Raw genomic sequence first — 24348 nt, 5'->3', positions numbered from 1 at the left:
TAGCATCTCTAATAAACTTTTGTTGCATTTCTTAAACGTACATTCTTCATCTAGATGTAGTTAGCATAATTTGGCATCTGTTTGCAAGGTTTCTGTACACTATATACGTGGAAACTTCGCGATCCTTACCAATTTATGTTTCTAAAATTTTCTAATTTGAGTTGTTGAAAATACAGTGGCGAAACATAGTTTATTTCAACAAAATGAAAGATTCTATGATGTACGGGGATGAAAACTTAGTGAAAAATCATAGTGTAAACAATTATTGAACTAGATTGAACTAGAAATATTGAAAAATGTTAGCCATACAGATTTAGAACAGTGAAAGTTTCTTTAGTGCAAAACAAAGTATATTTTTTGTAATTGCTGCCATTGCCTTCAGACAATGTTGGCAATACTGTGAGGTTTTCACAGTTACTCAAACTGTCACCAATGTTCGCATGTTCTCAAGTGTTGCTATAGGTGATGGTGGTGATGGGGTTGCGGGGAAGTGGATGGAATAAATGTTGGATAGCCTTAAACTTCGCCCCCGTTGATGAAGCAGTAGGTAACGCAGCTGGTCATGATTATGTTTTATTGTATAAAATATAATCATTGTAGATAAACCGTTGCAAAATCCCTACCTTTTTGGGTCAAATTCGGTCAATAACGTGTAAAGAGAAACAATAAGTTTAATAAAGTTAAAAAATGGTTTTTAAACATGAGATGTTCGTTAAATTGTCTTAATCATCCTTTTTATTTTGACGTAATTCATATAACTTGCAATGACCGATGGGGTCATCACATTATAATAGAGCAAAAGGCTGTCTGCTGTGTTTGTGCTAAGCTTATACACCCTTCCCTTCCGGTGACAGATCCCTTCTACTGTTGGCGTTTGAAATAGAATGTTCATGTGATCTCCACGTTCTCTGACGCACATTACAAATCTGAGTCCACGCCAGTATCGAGAAAATCGCGCAGCAACGTACCCACCTTTACGGGGAACACTCGAATTATGGTGTTGAGATAGAGAAGATACTTCGGTATGGACACGTCCTCTAGACCTCGCCGTTGCCCGTCAATAATGGCGGCTGCTGCTTCTTCTGGCTTGACCAGGCGCATCATATTGGGGAACCGCATATGAGGCTTTTTGCATAACCCCGTATCGACCATGTACGGAAAGACGGTAGTGAACTTGATGTTGGGCTTGCGGGCATCATGCCGCAACTCCTCCGACAACGCTTCCATGATACCACGCACAGCAAACTTGCTACCGCAGTATGGGACGAGATTGTTCAACCCACATAGACCGGCTACGGACGAGAGTGCCACGATGAATCCTCGATTCTTTTCAATCATACCCGGCAGGAAGCTTTGCAGAAGCTGAAAAACGGCACGGTGAGTGGATTTGTTTTTGCCGGAAAGTGCCACTGTTCTTACCCAGAAGTGTGCCATCACGTTTATTTCGAATGTTTTTCGAATTTCTGCTTCCGTTTGCTGAAGCAGAGGATGAGTTGGCATAATGCCAGCGTTGTTCACCAGTATTGTAACGGTGCCCACTTCCTGTTTGACCTTCTCTGCCACGTTTACAATCTGTTCACGATTGGTCACATCGCAGCTACAGCAACCAGCGGGTGACAGGGAGAAAAGGGTAACCTACAAACCATGTTCTACTATCCACTTTGCTTGCGTGAAGTTACTTACACATATCCGAACGCATTGCCGCGCTCCTGCCGTATATTGGCCACTGTGTTTGCGTTCAGTCGCTCATTGATGTCCAGACAGACGACGGTTGCGCCAAGCTGCGCGTACTGCAGCGCCATGCATTTGCCCATCCCGTGGCCAGCTCCGGTGATCAGCACAATGTCATTGTGGACAGTGTCTGCTGGTTGCGGTACCACGAAACGATACAATGCCTCAAGTGTGTAAAAAATCCATCGTGTCAACATTGCGAGGATGTCGATGATGAGAATCACTAGGTTGTACATCTTTACTCCCGCGTTTGGCGTTTCTTGGCTGCAATGTTAAGAGACGGTGAAATGAATACCGCAAATTCTACCGAACTATTTCGGCACACACAACGGTACACACTGGGCATTACAATGTAAGACGCACGTATAAGGAATAAAATACACCAGCGAAGGATTGCACCTTCCGTTCAGGTTTTTTTTTTTCAAATTTATTTGCAACAGGTACCGATAGGTGGTGAAAATAAAAGTAATAAGAACAAACCGAGCCGGTGATAGCGTACAGTTTGTACAGTTTTCGGGTGTTTCAGCTACAGATCCGACTGTAGACCGGTATCAAGCAGGTCGCCGAATTCTTGTCCGACACGCAATGGCAGGTTTCGGAACCACGTGTTCAGGTACAGTAAATACTTGGGGATGGACGCTTCGGTCAGTCCCCGGCGTTGGGCATCAATGATGGCGGCGGCTGCATCATCCGGTTTGACCATCTTGAGTAGGCTGGGAAAACGCGTATACGGACGTTTGCACAGCCCGGTATCGACCATGTACGGGTATATGGTGGTAAACTTAATATTGGGCTTGGCCGGATCGGCTCGCAGCTCCTCCGACAGTGCCTCCATGATGCCGCGTACGGCAAATTTGGTGCCACAGTACGGTACCAGGTATTTGAATCCGATCATACCGGCAATCGACGATAGCACCACAATGTGACCACGATTTTGCTTAAGCATATCGGGCAGCAGTGCTTGGATGAACTGTGCAGAAAGCAATACCATGTTAAGAATGCGCCTCGAATGACCCACACAGTACCCTGCGTCATACCCAGAAGTGCGCCAGGACGTTGATATCGAAAGTTTTGCGAATCTCGTTCTCCGTCTGCTGGAGCAGAGAGTGTGTTGGCATAATACCGGCGTTGTTGATGAGAATGCTTACGATTCCCACTTGTTCTTTGATTTTCTTGCAGGTTTCCAGCACCTGCTGGCGGTTCGTAACGTCACAGCTAAATCACGTTTCAGTGAAAGATCGTGAGCGAGTGGAAGGGAGAAAATGTGAAAAAAGAAAGAGAGAGAGAGAGAGAGAGGGAAAGAGGAAAAACGTCAACGAAGATGCTGTGGAAAGCGGAAGCAGTTTCTCGTTCCTGAGCCGCTCTTACGTGTATCCGAATGCTTTGCCTCCCCGGCTCGCCTTGATTGCGGTAACCGTTTCGGTGTTGGTCTTTTCGTTGACATCCACGCATACGACGGTTGTGCCGAGGGCTGCATACTGTAGGGCCAGGTTTTTGCCCATCCCATGACCGGCGCCGGTGATGAGCACGATGTCCCCGCTGACGTCCCGAGCCGCGGGTAACACAGCCATTTCTACTATCGCTTTAACCGTAATGTACACCGCCTTGATCATGAAGACGATCACGTCGAAGAGGACCAACACCGCGTTGTATGCCATGACCGCTGGGTTGCCACTGGGCTCGCTGGTGGTACCATCGTAACTGTGTTAAATCATACTGGACCAACTTTCGTTCTCCCTCCATGTGCACTCCAGACGTACAGTGGACGAATGTTGGGTTCCAAATGGTACATGCTACACAAACCGCACAAATGAACACAGCTTTCGACAACGTACAATGTTAGGATAAATGGGCGGGCACAGAAAAACAAATTGAAACACTAAAAACACATATCACATTAACCAACACAGAAGACAACGGGCGACATAGAAATAGGTGAGCAGAGCATGCACAATTGTTCCGTTATGATGTGATTTCACGTGTTCACGCTGGTGCTGCACATTTTGGAATTTTTAACCATATCGAGCGAGCGTGCCTATCAACAACTTTGCGGGAAGCTCAACAGATATGTTAAAATTTCCAATATATATTGTACTCAATTCATGCTACATCATGTCCCATTTGCGTTCAAATGCTGTTGGGTCCGGTGAAGCTATCGAATGGAATCAGCGGATCGGTGGATTACCGAACCCCTTGCTGGACCGGCTAAATACTGCTTCGTCGCCGTTCCTGCACTTGCACTTTGAAACTAGCATTGCTGATAAACGGCAAAAAACCGATCTCCGATAACGTGGTTCTTTGCGCCCTTATCTGGGAGTTGCTATCCCAGCCCAGGGATTATATTGCATCAACTCTGGGATAGGAGCGGCCCGGGGATAGGTATTTGAATTGGCGGCACAAGTTGAAGGTGGTGCCAAAATTAAGGCAGCGTTTGACACCGGGTGATACGGGTATTTTTAGGATTAAAAATGCCAAAAAAACGAAACCGATGAAGCCTGCTGAGTACGTCGCATTGCGTTTTTGCGAGAATGATTTGCGCGGATGAGTGCGTCAAAGGCAACTATGAATGGAATCGAGACCATGCCTTTGGCCTAACTTTCACATGAACTTGGACGGAGAACGCATGAGTTTGGTTGGGTGATATGGACAACAAAAAGGTAGGGTTCTATGAAATACACCTTCGAGAGACGGAACGATGACGGGCAAAACATTGCGATTGAACACTTACTCTTGTTGAGGCATTCTGATCACTGGGGCGTCGGTGGCGTTTCACTTGGTTGATGCTGAAAGGTACGTGGTTGACAGGTACGGTCCTGGAGGCCCCTTTGGCCTTGGTGCCGGTGGATTGATTGAACGGTCCGGTATAGTCACTGATCTGAGTGGTGGCAGGTATAAGCCGGGGCTCTCACATGGGCATAGAAACGTGTTGCAGAACGCCAAGTGCAGAATTGCGACTGACCAATGTCGGTTTCACGCCGACGTGTTTATTGTTTCTACCAGGCCGCACAGTGTTCTGATTAGATGGATCAATGTAGTAGTAGGCAGGCTAGTGTAGTAGCAGTAGTAGGGAGGGAAAGCTAGCGGAACACAGGGAGAATTCTTCCGCTGCTGGTACCACGCACTGGACTTGTAAGCCGCGGGAGGTAACAAATACCAGTAGGTGGGCCCAACACAGGGTGCACCGGGCTGGTTAAGGCTTTGCCAGCAATCTCCCAACACAGATAAACAAAGCTCGAATAGAACGGCGTCTTGGGCGTCTTATCAGACCCCGGCGGCCACACCAATCGAAGCCGGTTATCAGTGGCCGCTTCCCGCTCGAAAACCCGAACACACAGGGCCCACAGTGCTGGGCTGGGCAGTGTAAAGGTCAACTCGGAGGGCACAGAGATCGCTCCGCTAACTCGCTCCACTTCAGTTTGGAACCGAAATCGAGGCACGTCCGGGCCGGCTTTCGTAGCGTTCCGAATCCAAAGGCCACTGACGGCGGCTCGATCAGGGTTCGCGATAACACACGTTCTGCAAATCACCCTCTCCTAGCGAGACACTATTGGCAGCCGATGCTGCCGTCGCCGGTTGCGCAGCGATCTCGACAATCACCTCGGAAACACTGAGTCAACTGGACGCCACTCCGGCTCATTTTAACCCCCTCTGTCTTCAGGGGATGCGGTAGATTTTGCAGACACCAGAACCTCCGTCAAGTCTTACGCCACTTACGCCCGTGGTGCGGTTTTCGTGGTTTTAATGTTTTTTGTCCACTTCCGCGGAACCGGTTGTTGTTGTCTGGCTGAATGTGTCGGAGCATACCTTTCCCACCACCCCCTCTGTGGTGCCTCTTTCGGTGCTCCAAGTGCTCGACTCCAAGCCCGTCTGTCTTTCGATCACGTGTGCTGTTGTCGGTTCAATGTTGTCACCAAGAATCTAACAAAAAGTGTGCCCATTCCGGCTTTTTGGCAACTCTCGACTGCGGTAAAAACAATGTCCTGGTACCTCTGGTTCATAGTCATGCCCATTTTTTTTTTTGATAGGCTTGGATAAACGTAGACACGGTTTGAAGGAAACGTTAAACAGAAAATGACATTTTTACACCACCAAGGCCAATGTCGTCCACTCTTGCGTATCTGTTGGTCCCCCCACATGTGATGTTCTGTGTTCTGTGACCGCGATCGGCTCTGCGTATTCGCGGATGCGTAACTGAGTGTGGAAGTCTGAAGCAAACCCGATTTTTTTGCACATATGCTTACCACATGCGTTGCATGAGAGTTTGGAAGCGGAAGCGAATTGGACTCATCGAACAAAACAAACCACCAACCATCAGCTATAAGTACGGCCGGTTAAGTCCGTTCTTCTAGGATAAAAATCAGCTACGGACATGTGCGACCCTGATGCTGAACAGATAAATGTAGAGAAGAGCAGGATGTACTTGCTGCCGACTTCAAGAACGCGCTAGCATCCGAGATACGATGGAGAATAAAGACACCGGTTCGGTTCTTGTTCCTGGGCTGGGAACGTCGCCTTAGTTCCTGTGGTTGTGTCGTGAAGGTCATTAAAAGTGGTACTGGTCGGGGTACCGTAGCCATAATCACATCGCGCAAAACGGTGGCGTGAATGAGCAAGAGTTTCGTTAACTTCAAGGCAAGCGTGTGGTACCGTGGCGATTGGTCTCTCTTGCGCCGGTGTCGCGTGCGACACGACAGTTGACCGACCTTTACCGGCGGCACATACCATTTGAAGGTCAGACAGTGGCGGTGTGTGCCGGGGCGGGCTAATGTGGCCGGTAAGAGGACCGACTTTATTTCCAACAACATCCCTCTACATCCCCCTATCTGATACGCTGGCGACTCCAGTGACTCCAAATTGGTGCCCATCGGTGGTGGTGGGGCATGGCGGACTCCTTCCGTAAGCCTTCGGCCTTGTTGGCAATCCCTTGTGCTCGCTTGTCAACCTCCGGAACGAATTTCGCTTCCGACCGGCCACGGCACGCGACTTTCAGGTGCTGCGCGCGCTCTGCACTGCTCCGATTATTTAACCGAGCCGAGCTCTCGCAACTTTGGCGAAGCGAGCGCGGCCTGACCTAGGCCAACAAAGGGAGCTCGAAGCGTAAAAGCTCTCCCATCAGGTGCATATGTTTGCCTTCCGATGCGCTAGGTCAAGAGCCGCGGCCGCCAGCCTGACACGTGTTTGCGCCATCGGTTCGCGTCCTCGACGACGACGAAATACATGGAGGTTGCAGAAAAGTGTTTCACCGTTTTGCTCTGGCGAAACCGGCGCGAATGGCGAAGATGGGCCGACCGAATATTACGCGAATACCCTGGTGGGCCCCTCGTAATTGCTCCTCGCGTATGTCGTCAGGGTCGGCACCGTTCGCACCGATACGAGGCAGGCGATCGGGCGGCGGCAGTTCACTTGGGGAAGGTCGAAGAAAAACCATTACCAATTCTGTACCGCGCAAGTGAAACCTGCAGAACAAGCTTAGTTTCGGCGAGGGCAGCGATGCCCTTGGCATGTGGTTGGTTGTGTGATTTTGAAACGTTTTCTCGCCAACTCTGCCAACAGTCGGTTGGTCGGACTGGCCGTGAGCCGAGCCGAGATATGATTGATGGTTTGGCCCGGTTTCATCCGGCGGCGATCGAGACCAGGCAGACCGGAGAGCAGTGCGGGCCATTACGAAGAAGCTCGCAACCGAAGGCATTAATAATAACACGTCAATGTACGCGGCTGTCCTTCAGCTCTGACCACTCAGGTGTTGGTTCGTAACCGTTTTGCCAGCGAGCCGAGCCAATTAACACCACCGGCAAATATCACACCGGACCCCGCCACACGCGATACTTCCGCCCGTGTGGTAGTGGAAGTCGATCGACTTCCGTATATGGTAAGAGGCTTCCCCGAATCCGTTTTTGACAGTGATGACAGTAGTATTGACAGTGTGCTGTACTAACCGTGCCGCAGTTTCTCTGCCCGCGCCGTCGTCTGCCGAGGGTCTCGCTGGCCGTGGTGGTATTCCCGTGGCTGAATCCTGGGTAAACTGTCTGCAAAAAGACACGTAAGGAATGAAACGTTATAATGTGACTCGCGAATACATGCGAAACAAACGAGCTAACGAGTAACGTCTCCGGTATCGACCTTGGTGACTGCTCATCAATGATTAAAAATGTAAATGAAAGCAAACAGAGAGTAGAGTCGGAAGTCGTCGTTCCGGAAGCGTGAAGCGCGTTGAAACTGGATCCTTCCGGGTGCAAGCCCCAAGTTCCAAGAATGATCGACGCTGTGCGAACTGGGCACACCGGGGCATTTCCTTGGACGGCTGAGACTGGGCCCAAGTGGGAAAAGTGGTGCCCGATCGTGATGCTTATCGCAATCGAGTGGACGAGCTGCGTCTCACTGCGACCGGAGCAATCGGGTGGAACAGCCTGTGACCTATCGCGCGTTCTAGCGATCTAGCGATTCCCCCGCTGGTCACGTGGCCAATGAAGCAGAGCGACATTACAGACACCCCGGTGGTGCGTGGGATTGATTGCAGAGGTTGACGCATCAGCTATCAGGCCGGGTTTGCTATCGATAGCGGGTCCCTGGAGCCTCACCTGTCGCTTCGAAATACCGACAGCGCATTGTCGATATTGTCGTCCTTTAGTATGTTCATGCTGAATGGTTGGGCGATCGGGCACTGCTGGGCACTGCGAACTGTAGAACGGTGGTACCGGTGGCCGTTAATCTAGCGCCCGGGCACTCTGCGAAAGGTCTAACCAACGAGTAGAAGCTGTTCCAGTCAGCCACTGGCAACCCTCCAGAAACCGAGAGCGACCGTCACACTGTGTCACACTGTGCAAAAAAACCGAAAGAGCTCCTTGATGGGCGACGCGTGCCAAGTGTCCGATTGCGAATATTTCCGTCCGCACCCGCAAGTAGCTACAATGCGACTAACCTCCGCCTACCAGCGAAGTAGTGCGCGGTGTCAGAGCGACGCGATGTGTCAGTCACTGGCACCGACAGTTCCTCGGCATGGTCCAACGGCTAGAGACGGTCACGGTAGCCATCGTGACGCGACGACCGGCGGTGGTCGGCGGGGGCGAGCAATTTGTCCCCGCAAGTGTCGGCCACCATGTCTGCCCCACCACAGGCGTTTCTGTGGAGCCGTGGCCCTGGATGGGCCGAAGTGTCGAAGCAGCTGCTGGCAACCTTCTTTGCCGCTCATTCTACCCGCAGCACGTGCCTCGGACAATAAGTAGCCAAGCTGAACCAGCTGTACCAGCCTCACATGTCGTTCTCGATTTCCAGAGCCTGAACCGAGGCGCCAAGGTTTCAGCACCAAGGCCTTCAAGACAAGTCACCGTTTACTATCCCAACGGAGCGCACGGAGTAACGGAGCACTGAGAGCACTCATCTCAGCTAGGCTCACTACTTATTGACCCACCTGTTGGTGGTGGGAAAATGAGCACACGCGTGAGCACACCCGTGACCAGTTAGCTTAACAATGGCCGGGCTTTCGCGGTTTGGTGGAACCAAGGGACCGCTGCTAGATTGGAGAACCGTATTTCGGGGCGTTAGAATCGAATTTGTGGAAGCTTTTCAAAAACCAACATAGGTCACTGCCTCCAGGGCTCCGGGAGTCACACGGAAGCTCTGTCGGATTGAAGAATGGAGATTGTCAATATTTTCGGTCGGTAGAGTCGAATGGTAAGTGGTCAGAATGATCCAATACTGATCGGGCTGGTCTGGAGCTTCCTGGCATCCTGTTTCCACAGTGTCCATCCACAGTCTGTGGTGGCAGTTCCTACAGGAGACAGTTGAAGTTGGCAAAACTTATGCTTCGGGCCTCCATTACTCTATTATTCTGTTATCTGGCAATGAAAAAGTCTTACATGGCTTGTGAAAACAAATGTTCAAACCCCAGGGTGTGCTAGTGTTCTTTTGCTGTTTATTGGCCATCGCTCAAGTATTCTTGCAGTGCAATCGCATTGGTTCTCATGAGTGCTAGTTAATAAATTATTTTCCTCGTGTTCCAATTACATCTATCCACTTCTTTCGTTTCGTATCCGCTAATCCAGCTGTGCCAGAGTTTGTACTAGAAAAGGTCAAGAAAGCGATCCCTGGTGGCAATGCTGAAGTAATAGTTGAAATGCTGCGACCATCGGCAACGACCATCGGCGCGGTGCCGGGTCGAATACGTAACTTCGTTGACCTCTACGCCCTGCACGCGCTTATCAATCGGTCAGCCCACACCTGCGAGGTCCTAGACCGGCGTAGCTATTATGAATCGAGGACGTCCAGTAAGAACAGGTCCGGACTGTGTCACATACACTTGGCATACTTGTTCCATTGTTACATGGGTGGGAGCGGTGCAGCGTGCAGAGTGGGTGGGTGGGAGTGTTGTCTGCAAATGCGCGAGAAAATCAAAACACGTCAATTAAGCTGCACGTGGGCCTCGTTTTCGCTGCACCTACGGGCGTTCCTACTTCGCAGTGTTGTGGAGTTTTTGTGAAGAATCTTCGGTCCGTCGGTCTCGGGCGGGAAGCTCCCTCATGTTTATCGCTCTTTCCAGTACTGTCGCATCTGTGCTGCCTTGGGCTTCAGTTGGAATCTTCCTGGCTGTGGTTGGTACCAGAGAGTTGACGAGGTGGAGGAGGAGCCAAAAAAAAAACGGACGAAAATGTAACCAAATGTGGCGGCGTTGGGGAATTTTCGGGTCTGACATGTGGTGATGGATGATTAGGAAGTGGTTAGATTGGAAAGAATTGTTGAGCGGTGATGGAATTTAACAGAGCAAACGAGCTACTTGAGTATGCGCGACTTGAGTGAATTAAGTGATCTAAGCATGATAGAAAAGCAAAGGTTCTTGAACAGTTCGTGAAGAACTCGAGGGTAGCCAAAGGGGAAGGAAATGCAAAAAGACTAAAATCTATGTACCGGTAGTATCTAGTTAATGTGGAGGAGTGTGTCACAAACTAAGCAAAAATGACATCCACGAATGGAAACCAAATCCTACGGTTCCACGTGCTACTAGGAGTCGACGCTAACGAGGGGACAACACAATGACGGATTGGAAAGGATTGAAACTATTGAGGGATAAGAACAGAACAGTTACGCTTGTAGGGTGGACATAAATGACATCGTGGCCCGATCCGACGGTAGGCACTGTCCAAACGCTTCCAGCAGCAACGGCTCCTCGGCGATTGCCTCCTGGTAGTCTTGAAACGAGATCTTGGAGAAAATCGGCCTCTTAGGCGTTGCAAGTTTACGCGGACATGGACGCCAGCTGCTCCGCTCTCTCTCTCTCTCACCTTGCCATCCTTGTCCATGTCAAGCTTCCGGAGCGCAATCTCGACCAAATCTTTGACCCCCTCGTCCGGGTCCTCGTCCTGGGGCTGCTTGATGAGGCAGTTGCGCAGGAGGGCGAACATTTCGTCCTTCGTGATGAACCCGTCGCTGTTCAGGTCGTACACGCGGAAGCAGAAAGCCGTTTTCTCCGCCTGCGACCCTTTCAGGAAGGTGGACAGGCCCATCAGCCACCCCTCGAGGCGTATCGGGAGCCCCTCGTAACCCTTCTCCCACGCGCAGAAGATGCGCTCCATCAGCGTCTCCTCGGTCACGATGTCGAAGGTACTGTGGAGCAGCTCGCGGAAGACGGACCGATCGATGCCGTCCATCGACGAACCCGCCTTCGCTATCACGCCCGGATTGCTGACGGCGAGGGCCTTCGAATTGATGCTAGCGTTCGCCACCAGCTTTCGGTAGATTTTGCATAGCGCCTCCACCTCGACCCTGCGGATAGAGAGCCTGTGGAAACGTACGGCTTGGACTACGCTGCTGTGGTCTACGAGCGCTAGAGTCCCTGCTATCAGAGGTTGCCGGCCGTAAAACCGTTTACCGTCATCTATTATGCAAGGAATCGAACACGAACCATGAGCCAAGCACCCCTCGCTAAGCCTACGTTGACCCCCGGCCGGCCTCCTCGGTTACCATTATTTACGTGGCGTACGAGTACTGGCCCTCTGGTTTGCCCACAAATCATTCGTTGCGGCCGGCGGGACCGCAGGACCTTAGGACCCCCTTTTTACAAATTAATTTCGCGTGACATCGCAGACAACAAACGGCGCCCGCGTGCGCAATAAAAACGGCCATCGATGGGGTCGAATATCGAATCACAAATGATAAACAAATCAATAATCGTTTTTATTGTTGTTTTGGTAATGGGATACATGTGTGGCCTTTTTGTGTGGGTTCGAATGCGAATGGGTTGAAGCGAAGCCGCTCAAGCCGGGCCGGGGTTGTGGAAAATATTGGACGAACCCTAGGCGAAGTCTAGGCAGGCTGTAGGGAAATAGGAGCACGTTACACATTTTCAGCCCAACCTCGAAACAGTCGAACATGCATAGCAGATTGCGTTTCGTTCAACTTTACAAAGGCCGTTCAACATTCAATCAGGCGACGAGGGTCTCTGTTTTATTTCCATTTACTCGAAGCTGGAATGTTTCGGTAGTGAGATGAAACAATCGATCTACTCTCCTTCTTAATTTCGGCTATGCTGTACCTCCCAAATTAAATTTAGGTACGTAGGGTTTGTTCGGACTGTGCTCACAGTTTGCTTCGGACCGTTTCGAATTCAGAAGGATCTTGCGGATCTTGCCCTCGATGCGGTGATTTCTTGTTGCACTGTATTTGATGGAATTTTATACACCACACGAACTTCCTTTCTACTCTGACCCGAACAGTCCGAACAGGCTCTGACCTGACGCGTGCTCTTGGCTCTCTTGGGTGGCTCGACCGTTCGACCGCCAGAAGATCTTTAGGGCGGAAAGCGTAAGAACAGGGACTACCTACTTGAAAAAGTGTGTGCGTCGCTTGTACATCTCCAGCGTCTTCGGGTTCAGCTTGCCGTTCAGCTCGTCCATCCTGGCGAGGATCCGGCGGTTGTCGCGCGATATCTTGCTCCGTGGGCCCTTGCTCGGCGGCTCCTTCACTGGCACTGGACGCGGGCCCCGCGAGGTACTAGCTTTCCCGCCCGGATCTCTCGTTTGGCCCGACGCTCGTCTGCCACTAGCGAGGAAAATGGAAACGCTTTTCATTATCATTGCCCCTCCCTTGGGCGGGTTGTTGATTGCCGTCGACAGGGGTTTTCCGCTGTCCGCGCCACCGCCGTCACCGCTGCCGGTGCCGGCTGCCGTCGAGGTTATGCTTTTCGGCATTTTGTTGCTCATCGCCCGCCGAAACACCACCACCCGGTCGCTTTCGTTCCCCTTCGGTCTCTCGCACGGCGCTCGGCAATATTCGGCAACATAAATGATGGGGCCCGGCTATAGCAACGACCGGCACTCTCAACCCTTATGTATATTAATTTGTGTAAATATTTTGGCGTGCATAGTGCTCGCCCTGCGAACAGTCGGCTCGGCAGTCGTCCTGTACTCCTGTTTCGGGGTAGAATAAGAAGATTGAAAGCGAGATAGGAAAGCAATTACAAGCACGTCGAACTAACGCTAGGGTGAAGTAGTTTTGGGGCTTCTGCTTCTGTTGAGGGTATTTTCTCTGAACGCATCGGGGCATCGGCAACCGGCGCTCGATTTGTAGTTTTTTTGAGCTCTCTAGGTTGAATTAACAACTCCTTTACCAAATTGCCAATCTTACTTACTTTAAAATTACGGGCTTACCGTACAAATCAGTGCCGTGGAGCTCATATAGTCAACCAGCCCGTAAGTGATAGAAATAAAATGTTTGGGATTTATTTTAAAAGCATGGAACAACCATGGCATCGATAGGACCGCAGCTACGATCATCCCCAAAGCGTTCCGTCGTGCCGTTCGTCCGACCGACCAAAGTGGCCAAACCTGGGGGGAGCCAGTGGCGAATACAAACAATTTTTTTGGATCCCTTTTCACGGAACTTTCAGTGCTCTGTGGACCAACGCCAAAGCTGCCAATCACGCTAAAATAGCAACGGATGTCAAACCGAAGCGCCCGGGGTCCAGCACACCAAAGTCACAAACTTATGGCCGTGCCACCGACAAACACGGCGGAAAGCCTTGACACGAACACGCTTTGGGTGAGTAAATTATGCTATCCTCGGCCAGCGCACGCCGACGCCGCCGGCGAAGGAAAAGCACAGCACAGTGTAGCAGTGTGGTAGTTGGAGGTGACTTTTCTTATCAGCGAACAAATATCTGTTTTTTTTCCATTCCGCCCAAACCAGCCGCCGGGGGACCACCGTCAGGAAGCGATTATGACTCCTGAAGCCTAGGTTTGTGGAGGTCGAAGACGAAGTCGCCAGCAAACACCGGTAGCAGCAGTCGACGCTGTCCTTCACGCCGGGACTACCTAATTTGCTCACGTGGTAAAACTTCCGTCAGGCGGGACATAGACATCGAAAGCGGGGCACATTAATGCGTTTTTTTTGTATAAACTTCGCCCAACTATCACCTTTCAAGTCCGCCACACCCTTTCTCCTTCGCAGGGGAGGGTGTTTCCCCGAGCTCACAGTAGTTCGTGGTCGCAAAGAGAAAAACGGCACCAAACTTTTCAAGATTCAGGCAGCATTAGCTGGTGATTGTTTCTTCTTGCTTTCATTGTGAGCACCGTCCGCAGGCACAGACCTATTGATTTCTTTGCACTGTGAGCCGCCGTAACGCGGGGTGGGCTAGCTTGCTGGTGGTGTGTATTGCTAAGGACATTGGCGGCGGCTAAGAAGTATGAGTCAGTTGTATATAACATCAGCCATCAGCTTGTTTATCGGGGCTGCTATGGAGACTACTGGCTGGTGGCGTGGACCATGTGCGCGGTTTATCGTAGACTTGGTTTTAAAGCACCGATCATGGTGTGTTGGAATGCGTGGATTATTTAGCCACAATAGGTTTCTATGCATAGCACACGTGCTTGCTGGTCGTCACAACTGTTTACGCTCAATAGTTCTATAGCAACCGACTGCCCAGTGTATAGCATACTTCGTCCCAGTGAGTGACTCTTACCGTATTGCAGCATAACAGCATATTGGTTCGGCCCAAGGCGACCATATGTGGTTTGACTGGAGCGAATGCAAGACACCATTGTCAACTGGTCGCAAGCAAGTACGCGTAATTTGTGATGTTCTTGTATCGCATTTCATTCGCAAATCTTCGATCCATGTTATCCAGAGGGCGTTTTGTAATATCTTACAGCCTTAGATGACTACCTTCAGCTGCTATGGTCGTTCGCTTGCGGGATTTTCGAACATCCCCATTGTTTTTGTGTGTGTATTAACGGTGTTTTGATAGATGCACAGTTGATAGAACCCATTACTACACAATGCACCGTTTACTGCAACAAAACATCACTTTATTCTGTTTCGGAACACCGGCTGCGCACCACCGCCATCAAGCTGCCTTCTTTTGCGTGGGTGGAAGGAAGAGTACGTGTCAAGAAGGTTCAATCTTTCTTCACACTGGCCTTAATCAGCGACAGGTTGTTCTTCTGGAAGCACTGGAAGCCACGGAATGCCCAGTGACAGATGTTGCCGTCGGTGTTGCTACCGGTGCACTTGTTGATCTCGCTGCGCACTTCTTCGGCGTCCCGGCCGTGCGCCAACTGTAGGACCAGGTTGTCCACGTTGGGACCGTTAGTGTCGTCAAACAGTTGCATCTTTTTGAAGATGCATTTGATGTAGCATTGGGTGGTGTCATCTTCCGGGAAGTTCCACGACTTATACTTCTCTAACATCTCGTCCGATACACCGAGCGACTTCACGCACTCGCCACGGTACTGGAGGAGATCGTCGCGCGTCTGCACTACGAACTCTGCGCTGACCTGCATAAGAGAAACGATGTTAAACACAGCATAACAAGCTAACATCGATATCGAAGTCTCTTCGGATGGTCGGTTGGTTTGGACTTACCACAGCGCCTAGGGCCAAAATGATTGCGAACAGTTTCATCGTACGATGCGTTGCTGGATCCAGAAGCTATGGCGACGTCACAATGATCGGTGCGGAACTGGTGCTCTGAGCCGTCGGTTCAGCGACTTTTATAGATCACGGGCCTACGCAGTGCCACGAATTATTTCATTTATTTCGTACTTGATAGCCAGTCAGTGGGTCCCTTGTTCATTGAACCTTGTGCCGCCGGTAAGCAGAGCCGTCCGCGGGCCCAACGATGCAAACGCACAGCGCTAGAAGTGGTTTGGGACGTTTCCATTCACTTGATTATGGACCCGGGTAGATTGATGCTCACTCGTACGACTCCGAGGACGAAGGAAATGCACGAAAATATAATAAACATAATAACGCTGGCCTGATAAAGTCGCCGCTGCTGTAGATCAGCTGATCGGTTCACAGCCGGGTCTGTTGACCGGCCAAGGGTGCCTTGATAATGAAACTGTTAACTCGCTGCCTCAGGCTAAGGGAAACTGCTAAATTGACTGTCTCCCAGTACATAATGCATCCCGGATCCAGTCTGCTCCACAAACGTGTTATCATAAGTGCAACCTGAATTGTTCGTCGATACAAACACACTACATAGAACGCTCTACATCGAACATTCACCATGTATTTAAATGTTTATAACAATCAATATCATTTGCACCTTTTTTTGTGCATTAATGTTATGAAGGTGATGAAGGTAAGGCGCCAGCCGTTGGGGAAATGTTGAAAAAGGTTACATCTTAACTTTATCTCAAGTTACCAGGCAAAAATGCTCTTAACTGCAGTATGTAACATTGAAGAAAATGTATGCACAATGGAGCACAAGAACAATGGATGTTGCTTAGACCGTATGATTTTATTATTATGATTTTTATTATCTTATTCCACATTAGAACGGACAATCATTTTAAGCAACGGAGCAAGTACAGAGATCCACGTTATGGCATTCAGGAAGACTCGTAGGTAACAAAACTTTGAAGCAATAGATCTGCATTGATGTGCGTTTAATACCGTCGTTTCCAGAACAAACTTGATACTTTTATAAAATATGAATCTACGATAATATACGGTGAACATTTATTTCTGGCGATCGATGTATTCAATCGTTTTTCGCTTATCGAACACTTGCGTCTTTGATGTTATGAAACTAATTCTTAACCTAGTTGCATGCATAAAATAATCAGGCCTACACAGCATTTTGTGAGACACTTTCATATTACAATGTATACTTTGTTAGGCAATCAACATATTTCCAAATTCTTTCTATATTAAAAATAGAAGGCAATCTAAAAACGAAACAAAGGTAGAGGAACGTAATAGCCCAACTCAACCCTGACACAGTAAAACTGCAAAGCCATCTTTGTTACAACAGTGCATCATACATCATATTTCAACAGTGAATGATAAGCGAGTTTGCGTGCCTTTTTTATTTTTACATTTACACAAAAAGGCTGCAACGTGAGATAAGAACCGAAAACGAAACAAATATTGAGTGATGAGTAATATTATTCACAGAGAATAAACTTTGATTATGTTGCATGCAGAATTTTTGATGAGTAGGTCATCAGCAATTCGTTTTACTTTGCCACTTGATTCCGGCAACCGTATCAACGTCTATGGGAAATCAACAGTCATCATAGAAAAATAAACAGTCAATAAACATCAGCTACCCTGTAGAATACTAACATGGTTTGGCAATTTAGTCCCTAATATCAGTTATTTATCGTTCAACGTTTTTACGTTTGCTTCATTTATATCTTGTGATTAGACGAAAATGCCTTGCTATCGCAAACACTTTTTAGGATTTTTTCGGCTTTTATATATTAAATTGCATCTATTCATACCGTTCCCAAAGAGAAGCGAATTTGTCCTACGTTAAAATGCGTTTATCCTTACGTTTCGATGAGGCGCAAAAATAGAGCAATAATGAACAAAAATATATTTATTAACTAGGCATGGCAGCTCAATGCGCTGATGCTGTGGACTTTGATGATAGGAAAATGGACTGTGGAAATTCATATGAATTTGGAAGGAAGGATGCTCTGATTGAATTTGCCTTTTTCCAATGTAGTGGTTGTCTGTTTGGTACGTTTCAAGACAAGTGTCCCATTTTTAATAATTTATCCGAAACCATCAACGTCTGGTCCCTTATCGATACAAAATGCTTATTGGGCTACATCTACGGTAATAGTCGTATCATTTGTGTCCAAAAGCGTCTGCTTCATTGCCTCCTCTATGTGCTCTTTAAGTGAGCGATCGTCGGGAAGGGTTGGATGTTTGTAGCCTTCCAGGAAGAAGCAGGTCTGACCTCTAGAGTCAGTAAATTCTTTCGGCATGCATGAGACATCTCGTGTCTGCAGCTCGAAGCAATAATCCGACTGTTTCACTAGCCAATCGCGGGTAGTGGGGCTGATGTTGATCTTGCACGCCTCGCTGCCGGATTCAAACTTATTTGCTATGGTCACGTTATGCCCAAATAGGCAGTATCTGGGCATTTTGCGTCCAACGACACCAGCCAACACCGTGCCCGTATGGATGCCAATCCGCATCTGAAACGACAAAGCAAAGCAATCAGTGTAGAAATTGATTAAATTGTTGGAAGCGACATAACGACCTTGATATGCTGGCCGTCGTGTGTGTTGTACAGTGTGCACGTTTCGATCATTCTCAGCGCCATCCAGGCCACCTTATGGGCATCATAAATACTGGCTCGGTGCAAACCGCTTGCGACGCAGTACGCGTCACCGATTGTCTCTACTTTGTAGACGTCGAAAAACCCGCACAGTTCGTCAAAGTGCTTGTACAGGTTTTCCAGCATGTTGATTACCATGAAGGGAGTGGCGCGCGAACAGATACTCGTAAAGCCGACTATATCACTGAACAGCATGGTCACATTCGGGTAGGTTTTAGCATCGATTTGAGCCCCTAGCCAGAGGCGCTCGGCTATTTCGGCGGGGAAGATCAGCTGCAGAAGGCTGACATTCTTCTTGCGTTCCTTGATAACGGCTGCGTTCGCTTCTTCGATTGAACTTTTCAGCTTGTCCATCCGGCGCCGCAGTCCATCTTGTGCTCTTGCCTGTTCACCAACCAGAATCACCTCCCGCGTAGCGTCGTGCAGCGGTATGTCCGATATAAACAGACCGTTGCAGGTCAACCCTTCCAGTCCATCCAGAAAGGGCGAGCCAACGAACAGTAGAGTGTTAGACTCCGGACAGAACACCATCTGCCCCTTGATCTCCAAGCCTTTGGCGAAAAAGTCTGGCAGCCCTGGTGGGGCACGCAGCGATATCATGAATGGCGTGTTGGTGCGCCGAACTATTTCGCGGAAGTTAAGTTGCAGCCCACGCGGTCGCTTAAGGCGGAAAACCATGCTGGCCACTAACGCTACTCCTGCGCTCACATGGCTTTTAAAGAGCCGGCTAAAGGCTTGTCCCATCTGGACCAGATTGAGCTGCTCGTCCATGATGAAGTGCCATGGGAATGCGTCACAGAAAAATTGATTGCTGATTTTCAGATCGCGCGCATCGGACGAAACAGTGTCGCGTAGGTCCACGGCCAGTTTTCCGGCAGCAATTACGGGAAGCCGCAAAGCCGGCATCTCCAGGGGATCCGTTCTCAGCAGGTACCGGTACTGCAGCGTGTCCCCGTGAAGTGGCTGTAGCTCAACGAACGGCTCCTGGTTGAACAGCAGGCGGCTAAGCGCTTTCAAGCAGCCAAGTAACAGCCACGACAAGACTGGTCGCTCGGTCGTGAAGATTAGCTCACCCTCACCGGCGCACACGAACCCAGTGTCGGATATATCCTCCTCCTGTAGCTTCAGCACATCGTAAACGCCGTCCAGTGAGCCCAGAAACTCCTGCAGATCTGAGCCGAGACATTTGAATGCCCGTTCGATGATACCCACGCATCCGGTGTGGATCAGTTCTTCCCCCAGGCACACGAGTATGTCACTAACGGCATCTTCTATGGGGATAGGAGAAGCAAATTGCGCATATCACCTACTTATCGATAGAAGCACTTGCAGGCAGCGACCGAATCATACTAACCATGAGTTCTGCCTAGTTTATCCTGGATATCGGCGAGGTAATCGTAATGAGGGTAGACCGAGAGTGACTCGCGCTCACATTTGCTATAGAGGTACCATTTGAGTAGATGTAGTTACAAATGACGTACATGATAAAGATACACTTACATTTCCGATAAACCCGGCCATCTGTTGCTGTACTTTGCAACCAGTGAAAGAAAGGCTTCATGAACATTTTCGTTCTGAAAATCCCAGAAGGGAAAGCAAGTTAATTGATATTGTTATCCAAAAATGTGTGCTGTTAACCGCAAAGTCCATAACTTACAGATGGAGCAGTTAACAACTGAATGGCAGCGTTGAGATGCGTGAGTGTCAGTGCGTCTCCTGAAAGCTCACTCAAATCCTCATCTAAATTCCAATTGTGTGCTTCCGCAATCGATGGATGTCGTTGGAAATTATCCGCCGAGGCGTGCTTTGCGAAAGGACACGCCATATTCACTACGGATAGGCATAAGAATAATATATGCTATACATAAATAACTTGTGTTCAGCATTTGGCGATTAATGTGCTGTTCGATATTGGACAAAGGGGTGCCCAATCCTGTGCATTATTAGCTTTTTGAACTCCTGTTGTTTTCCCCTCCCTAGTAATAGCGTTAGATTCGGCAAAGATGTATCGATTTTTTTAAGTGATAATGTAAGTGTTGTTGTAGATGCTGCAATTGAATATCCACTGCAAAGGGCATCGTCCCGATGTATGACTATGGCGATTTGTCACCAAACACTTGTATTTATATTGTTTTCCGTATCAAATTGGTACAAACTTTTATTTACGTATTGTAAATAAACGCATGTTAAGTACAGCAACAACGCGTATTGTAAAGCACGATTTTTAACAAATTCGAAAGTTCGGCTTGATGATTTGCGAGACAATCGGTAGGGTGTACATTGGTAATTAACGCGAATACTTTTCACTATCAAGTATTCACTGACTCCTATCATCAAAGCAAACAACATCATCGTTAAAACAGAACCTGGCGAGAACAACTTTTATGATGACGCTGACGGTAGTATATAGCTGCGGTGTCAAATGATTCAGGTTCATATCGAAGCTCACCTTTCGCTAGTGGTACTCTTGTATTCTATACCATATTTTTGGTTTAAAAAATATTTAGTATACTTATGTAAATACTGATCAATCAAAGGGCGCTATTGTGTGGCAGTCGATACAAGCTGAGGCTGAAAATGCACTGTTCGTATGCTACCGAAGGTGTGCCTAGGCGAGGGCTGACTTCAATTATGCAACCGATAGTGAAATGCCCGCATGCGCCTGCTCGACCGAACTTTTTCCGAATACTGAGCATTCGCCTATTCGCCAGTACGAAACTGCCTGATGTATAAAGCTGTCATACATACAATGTTCTCTTTACAACACGGGAATCCGTTATTGGCAACATCTGCACTTCTCTATCAGGAGAACCACCAAAAGCTGTTGAATGAGTTGAATGAATCTTTTGTTGATGGGCTGCTGATACATTCTATCAATTCTACCGGAATTCAAATGCCTTTTACGTTTATCGTGTTTGAACAGATTATCAATACTGTACAACTTGAGATAAACGTTCTTGAATTGCAATGTAATCGTCTCTTGAGCAACGAAACGCTAAGTGGAAAAGAAACTATTTCCACTCGATCTTATAAGTAGGTAGATAAGCATTAAGTGAAGAAGTATTTCAGATCTAATGGGCTCATCGGGACTGATCTCTCCCCTTATTTCATTTTTGTATTGTCGGTCGCGAGAAACGGTTGATCTTTTTCCAGTGATTAAACTGCTTGTGCCTGCTAAAGATGGCTACATTTGATGCATGTAGCCGCACATGGCAAGGCCCATACCGTCCTGCCATATTCAACCCGTGTGCCAATCTTGGCCAGATAGTGATCAATGTTTTGGAGAGAACACCAGAGAAAATTATACAGCTCAACGTGGATACTGGTGCTGTGGTTACCTGCAAGCAAATGCGAGTCCGATCTATACGATTTGCTCGGTTCCTTACCTCTTGCGGATATAGCAAAGGAGACGTTTTAGCCTTGGTGGCCCGAAACTCTTGCCATGTGGTTCCGGTAGTATTTGGATGCTTCATAGCAGGCATTCCGATCAACACACTCGATCCATCCTTTGAGTTACGTGAAATCGTGAATATTTTACGGCTCACCCAACCGAAGTTCATCGTCTGTGACGCCGATAGGATGACTGTACTCCGACAGGCCAACGAGCAGCTGCAGCACCAAATCGTTAACTATGGTGTGATCCTGACGACCCCAACAGATGAGCTGATGCCAGATTGTTATTTGATAGACGAACTGCTGCAAAAACCGTGCGATGGGGAAAGTGATTTCGTTCCTCAGTACTTGGGAGATTCTAATCTGCTAACAGCGGCTATAGTGTGTTCGTCTGGTACTACTGGTCTATCAAAAGCAGTACGAATTTCACACGCCCAGCTTATAACACCATACGGCCGAATTAGCCAACTCGACAATAATGATACGATCCTGTCGTTTAGTACGCTGTATTGGATTTCCGGGTATCAGATGCTAATGACCAGCATCCTTAACGGTATCCGGAAGCTAATTACGACCAAGTTGCCCACTGCCAAGTATGCCATAGAGCTATGCAATAGATACAACGTTACAATCTTGTTCACGACTCCGTCACTAGCTACGGACGTCGTACTGACGCTGCCAGATTCGGAACGTTTGCGGTCACTAAAGTTGTACGCCATCGGGGGTAGCACTGTTCCGCTAGCCCTGCGTCAATCAATTATCCAGAAGGTGTTGGTTGAGGGGCAGGGTCGATGTATCGTTGCCTATGGTATGAGCGAACTAGGAGGACCAGTATCATATGAGATGATACCACGTGAAAACTCTGTTGGGACACTCCTTTCCGGAAATAGAGCTAAGGTAAGTTTAAATCGTAGAAAAAAAAATCTCGTCAGGTTAGAACACTAGTAACTTTAGGGTATTAGGTATGTAAGGTAAGATTGATTGTGTGTTAATTGTGAAACTCACCTTTTTTATCATTTTTTAGGTCGTTGGCGAACTAAACAAACCATTGGGTCCAAGCGAAGCTGGCGAGTTGCTCATCAGACCTACGCATCCGTTTCTTGGCTATTGCGGTGACGAGCAGGCTACAGTGAAAATACTAGACGAGGACGGTTTCGTGCGCACTGGCGATATAGCCTATTTCGATCATGATGGCTTTTTGTATTTGGTCGACCGCAAGAAGGATATTTTAAAGTATGACGGATATCAAATCTCACCATCCGAACTAGAGGCAACTATTGGACAGATACCTGGTGTGCGTCAGGTCGTTGTCGTTGGGATACCCGAGCCCGGTCGGGAGTACAATGATTTGGCCACGGCTATGGTGGTTTTGAACAGCCATGAAGAGCGCTCTGCTGACGAGGAACTAACTGAGCAGACAATAATCGATCATTGTGCGATGATGACCGGTGGGCAACCGGCCTCCGAAAACAGACGACTTCGTGGAGGGGCAATGTTCATCAGCAGTCTACCTATGACTGCAAACGGGAAGGTAAAACGAGACGTTGCGAAACAAATGGCGATTAATTTCCATCGCAACACCCTTGCGTCTAAAACACAATTCTCCGATCAATGACCCTTTATTTTGTACTATTAATTTAGCCGTAACTCTGCTTGGGCTTAGCACGGTAAAGTAATCATTGATATCAAAAATTGCTCCTTCGTTTAATCGATGACTCGCTTTTTCATTGCCGTAATATGGTTAAGTGTTCGACAATTATTTTACTCTTGTTTTCGGTTGTCGCCAAATGTGTTTTCCGTTGACTGTTGGACGTCGTTTAAAGTGTTCGTTTTCATATTCTCCTTCGGTACTGTCTTGTGTTTTGGAACGTTAATACCAGCGCGAATGAAACGTTTAGCCGCCGGTTGATGAATTCTAGGTCTGTAGTGGATATTTTCGCGAACTTCATTGGTTCGAGTTATTGTCGATTGCACCCGCTGTAGATTTTGTTTGATGGTTGGCTGATGGAATAGAAGAAAATGTTTCAAACATCAAATAAAAAATGTTCTGAAATAAATAGAAACTATTTAGTCTGCGGCTATCTTTGAATTTACCATCATGTCAGTGTTTCCGGATAGTTTCTGTTTCATCCAAAATAGGGAATTTACGCAGTAAGTAAGGTGGCCGATGATACGGATTGATTCTTCTAATGTTAAGTGGTTGATGTTTTCATATGCCTTCTTGACTGCATCAATGTTTTGTTGAATGTTTTGAATATCCAACAGGAGTTGTTCATTTTTACGAATGAACGCGATATCGCCATGCAGTACTCCATACTTCGCGGAGGTGTTCTCCGCCTTGGTGGTTGCTTCAGCCATCGGTTTCTAGTTATTATTATAATTCAATCACTTCACTCGTACTCGTACTTCGCGGTAATAACATTTGCTTCCTTGCGAAGGAAAACAGCCGACTCTTCCGTCAAAGCAATTTGGAGAACCTATTGACTAGATTGACGTTTTGCCGGATCTATGTTCTATGTTTTGCTACATTAACTTACATGTGTTTCTAAAGATCTTTCTATGTTTATACAAGGGCACATTATTCTGAATATATACACATATATACCGAATAATTGATGTCCGAGTACCATAGATAAGTCGAAATGAATGCAAGGTCG

The 24348-nt window shown here is 48.1% G+C and overlaps 7 protein-coding genes across 7 annotated transcripts; 1 reads left to right on the top strand and 6 right to left on the bottom strand.

Annotated features, from left to right (window-relative positions):
* Positions 1-726: 726 nt before the first annotated feature.
* On the bottom strand, positions 727-8609 carry LOC131213696 (short-chain dehydrogenase/reductase family 16C member 6-like). Its single transcript, XM_058207803.1, has 5 exons — positions 8310-8609; positions 7668-7757; positions 1684-1995; positions 1420-1597; positions 727-1362 (listed from the first exon to the last, which is right to left on the bottom strand). The coding sequence occupies exons 1-5, from the start codon at positions 8366-8368 to the stop codon at positions 919-921; spliced, it is 1083 nt and encodes a 360-aa protein (XP_058063786.1). The 5' UTR covers positions 8369-8609; the 3' UTR covers positions 727-918.
* On the bottom strand, positions 2158-4701 carry LOC131213697 (short-chain dehydrogenase/reductase family 16C member 6-like). Its single transcript, XM_058207804.1, has 4 exons — positions 4460-4701; positions 3100-3414; positions 2769-2946; positions 2158-2701 (listed from the first exon to the last, which is right to left on the bottom strand). The coding sequence occupies exons 1-4, from the start codon at positions 4471-4473 to the stop codon at positions 2258-2260; spliced, it is 951 nt and encodes a 316-aa protein (XP_058063787.1). The 5' UTR covers positions 4474-4701; the 3' UTR covers positions 2158-2257.
* A 1653-nt stretch (positions 8610-10262) lies between the features above and the next one.
* Positions 10263-12990, bottom strand: LOC131213782 (calaxin). Its single transcript, XM_058207903.1, has 4 exons — positions 12547-12990; positions 11007-11487; positions 10811-10926; positions 10263-10314 (listed from the first exon to the last, which is right to left on the bottom strand). Exons 1-4 carry the CDS (start codon positions 12921-12923, stop codon positions 10296-10298), a joined length of 993 nt encoding a protein of 330 aa, XP_058063886.1. The 5' UTR covers positions 12924-12990; the 3' UTR covers positions 10263-10295.
* Positions 12991-14800: 1810 nt separating this feature from the next.
* Positions 14801-15887, bottom strand: LOC131213781 (general odorant-binding protein 99a-like). The gene is made up of 2 exons (XM_058207902.1): positions 15583-15887; positions 14801-15494 (listed from the first exon to the last, which is right to left on the bottom strand). Exons 1-2 carry the CDS (start codon positions 15619-15621, stop codon positions 15117-15119), a joined length of 417 nt encoding a protein of 138 aa, XP_058063885.1. The 5' UTR covers positions 15622-15887; the 3' UTR covers positions 14801-15116.
* A 619-nt stretch (positions 15888-16506) lies between these two features.
* LOC131214080 (head-specific guanylate cyclase) lies at positions 16507-20892 on the bottom strand. Its single transcript, XM_058208440.1, has 6 exons — positions 20748-20892; positions 19956-20128; positions 19799-19872; positions 19653-19735; positions 18221-19569; positions 16507-18155 (listed from the first exon to the last, which is right to left on the bottom strand). Exons 2-6 carry the CDS (start codon positions 20121-20123, stop codon positions 17772-17774), a joined length of 2058 nt encoding a protein of 685 aa, XP_058064423.1. The 5' UTR covers positions 20124-20128; positions 20748-20892; the 3' UTR covers positions 16507-17771.
* A 540-nt stretch (positions 20893-21432) lies between these two features.
* On the top strand, positions 21433-23689 carry LOC131214019 (probable 4-coumarate--CoA ligase 1). Its single transcript, XM_058208331.1, has 2 exons — positions 21433-22588; positions 22716-23689. The coding sequence occupies exons 1-2, from the start codon at positions 21479-21481 to the stop codon at positions 23304-23306; spliced, it is 1701 nt and encodes a 566-aa protein (XP_058064314.1). The 5' UTR covers positions 21433-21478; the 3' UTR covers positions 23307-23689.
* LOC131214020 (uncharacterized) lies at positions 23270-24143 on the bottom strand. Its single transcript, XM_058208332.1, has 2 exons — positions 23786-24143; positions 23270-23692 (listed from the first exon to the last, which is right to left on the bottom strand). The coding sequence occupies exons 1-2, from the start codon at positions 24047-24049 to the stop codon at positions 23453-23455; spliced, it is 504 nt and encodes a 167-aa protein (XP_058064315.1). The 5' UTR covers positions 24050-24143; the 3' UTR covers positions 23270-23452.
* Positions 24144-24348: the final 205 nt, after the last annotated feature.

This window comes from Anopheles bellator, chromosome X (assembly GCF_943735745.2).
Source record: "Anopheles bellator chromosome X, idAnoBellAS_SP24_06.2, whole genome shotgun sequence".
Lineage (NCBI taxonomy): Eukaryota > Metazoa > Arthropoda > Insecta > Diptera > Culicidae > Anopheles > Anopheles bellator.
This window is presented reverse-complemented; position numbering and strand designations above follow the sequence as displayed.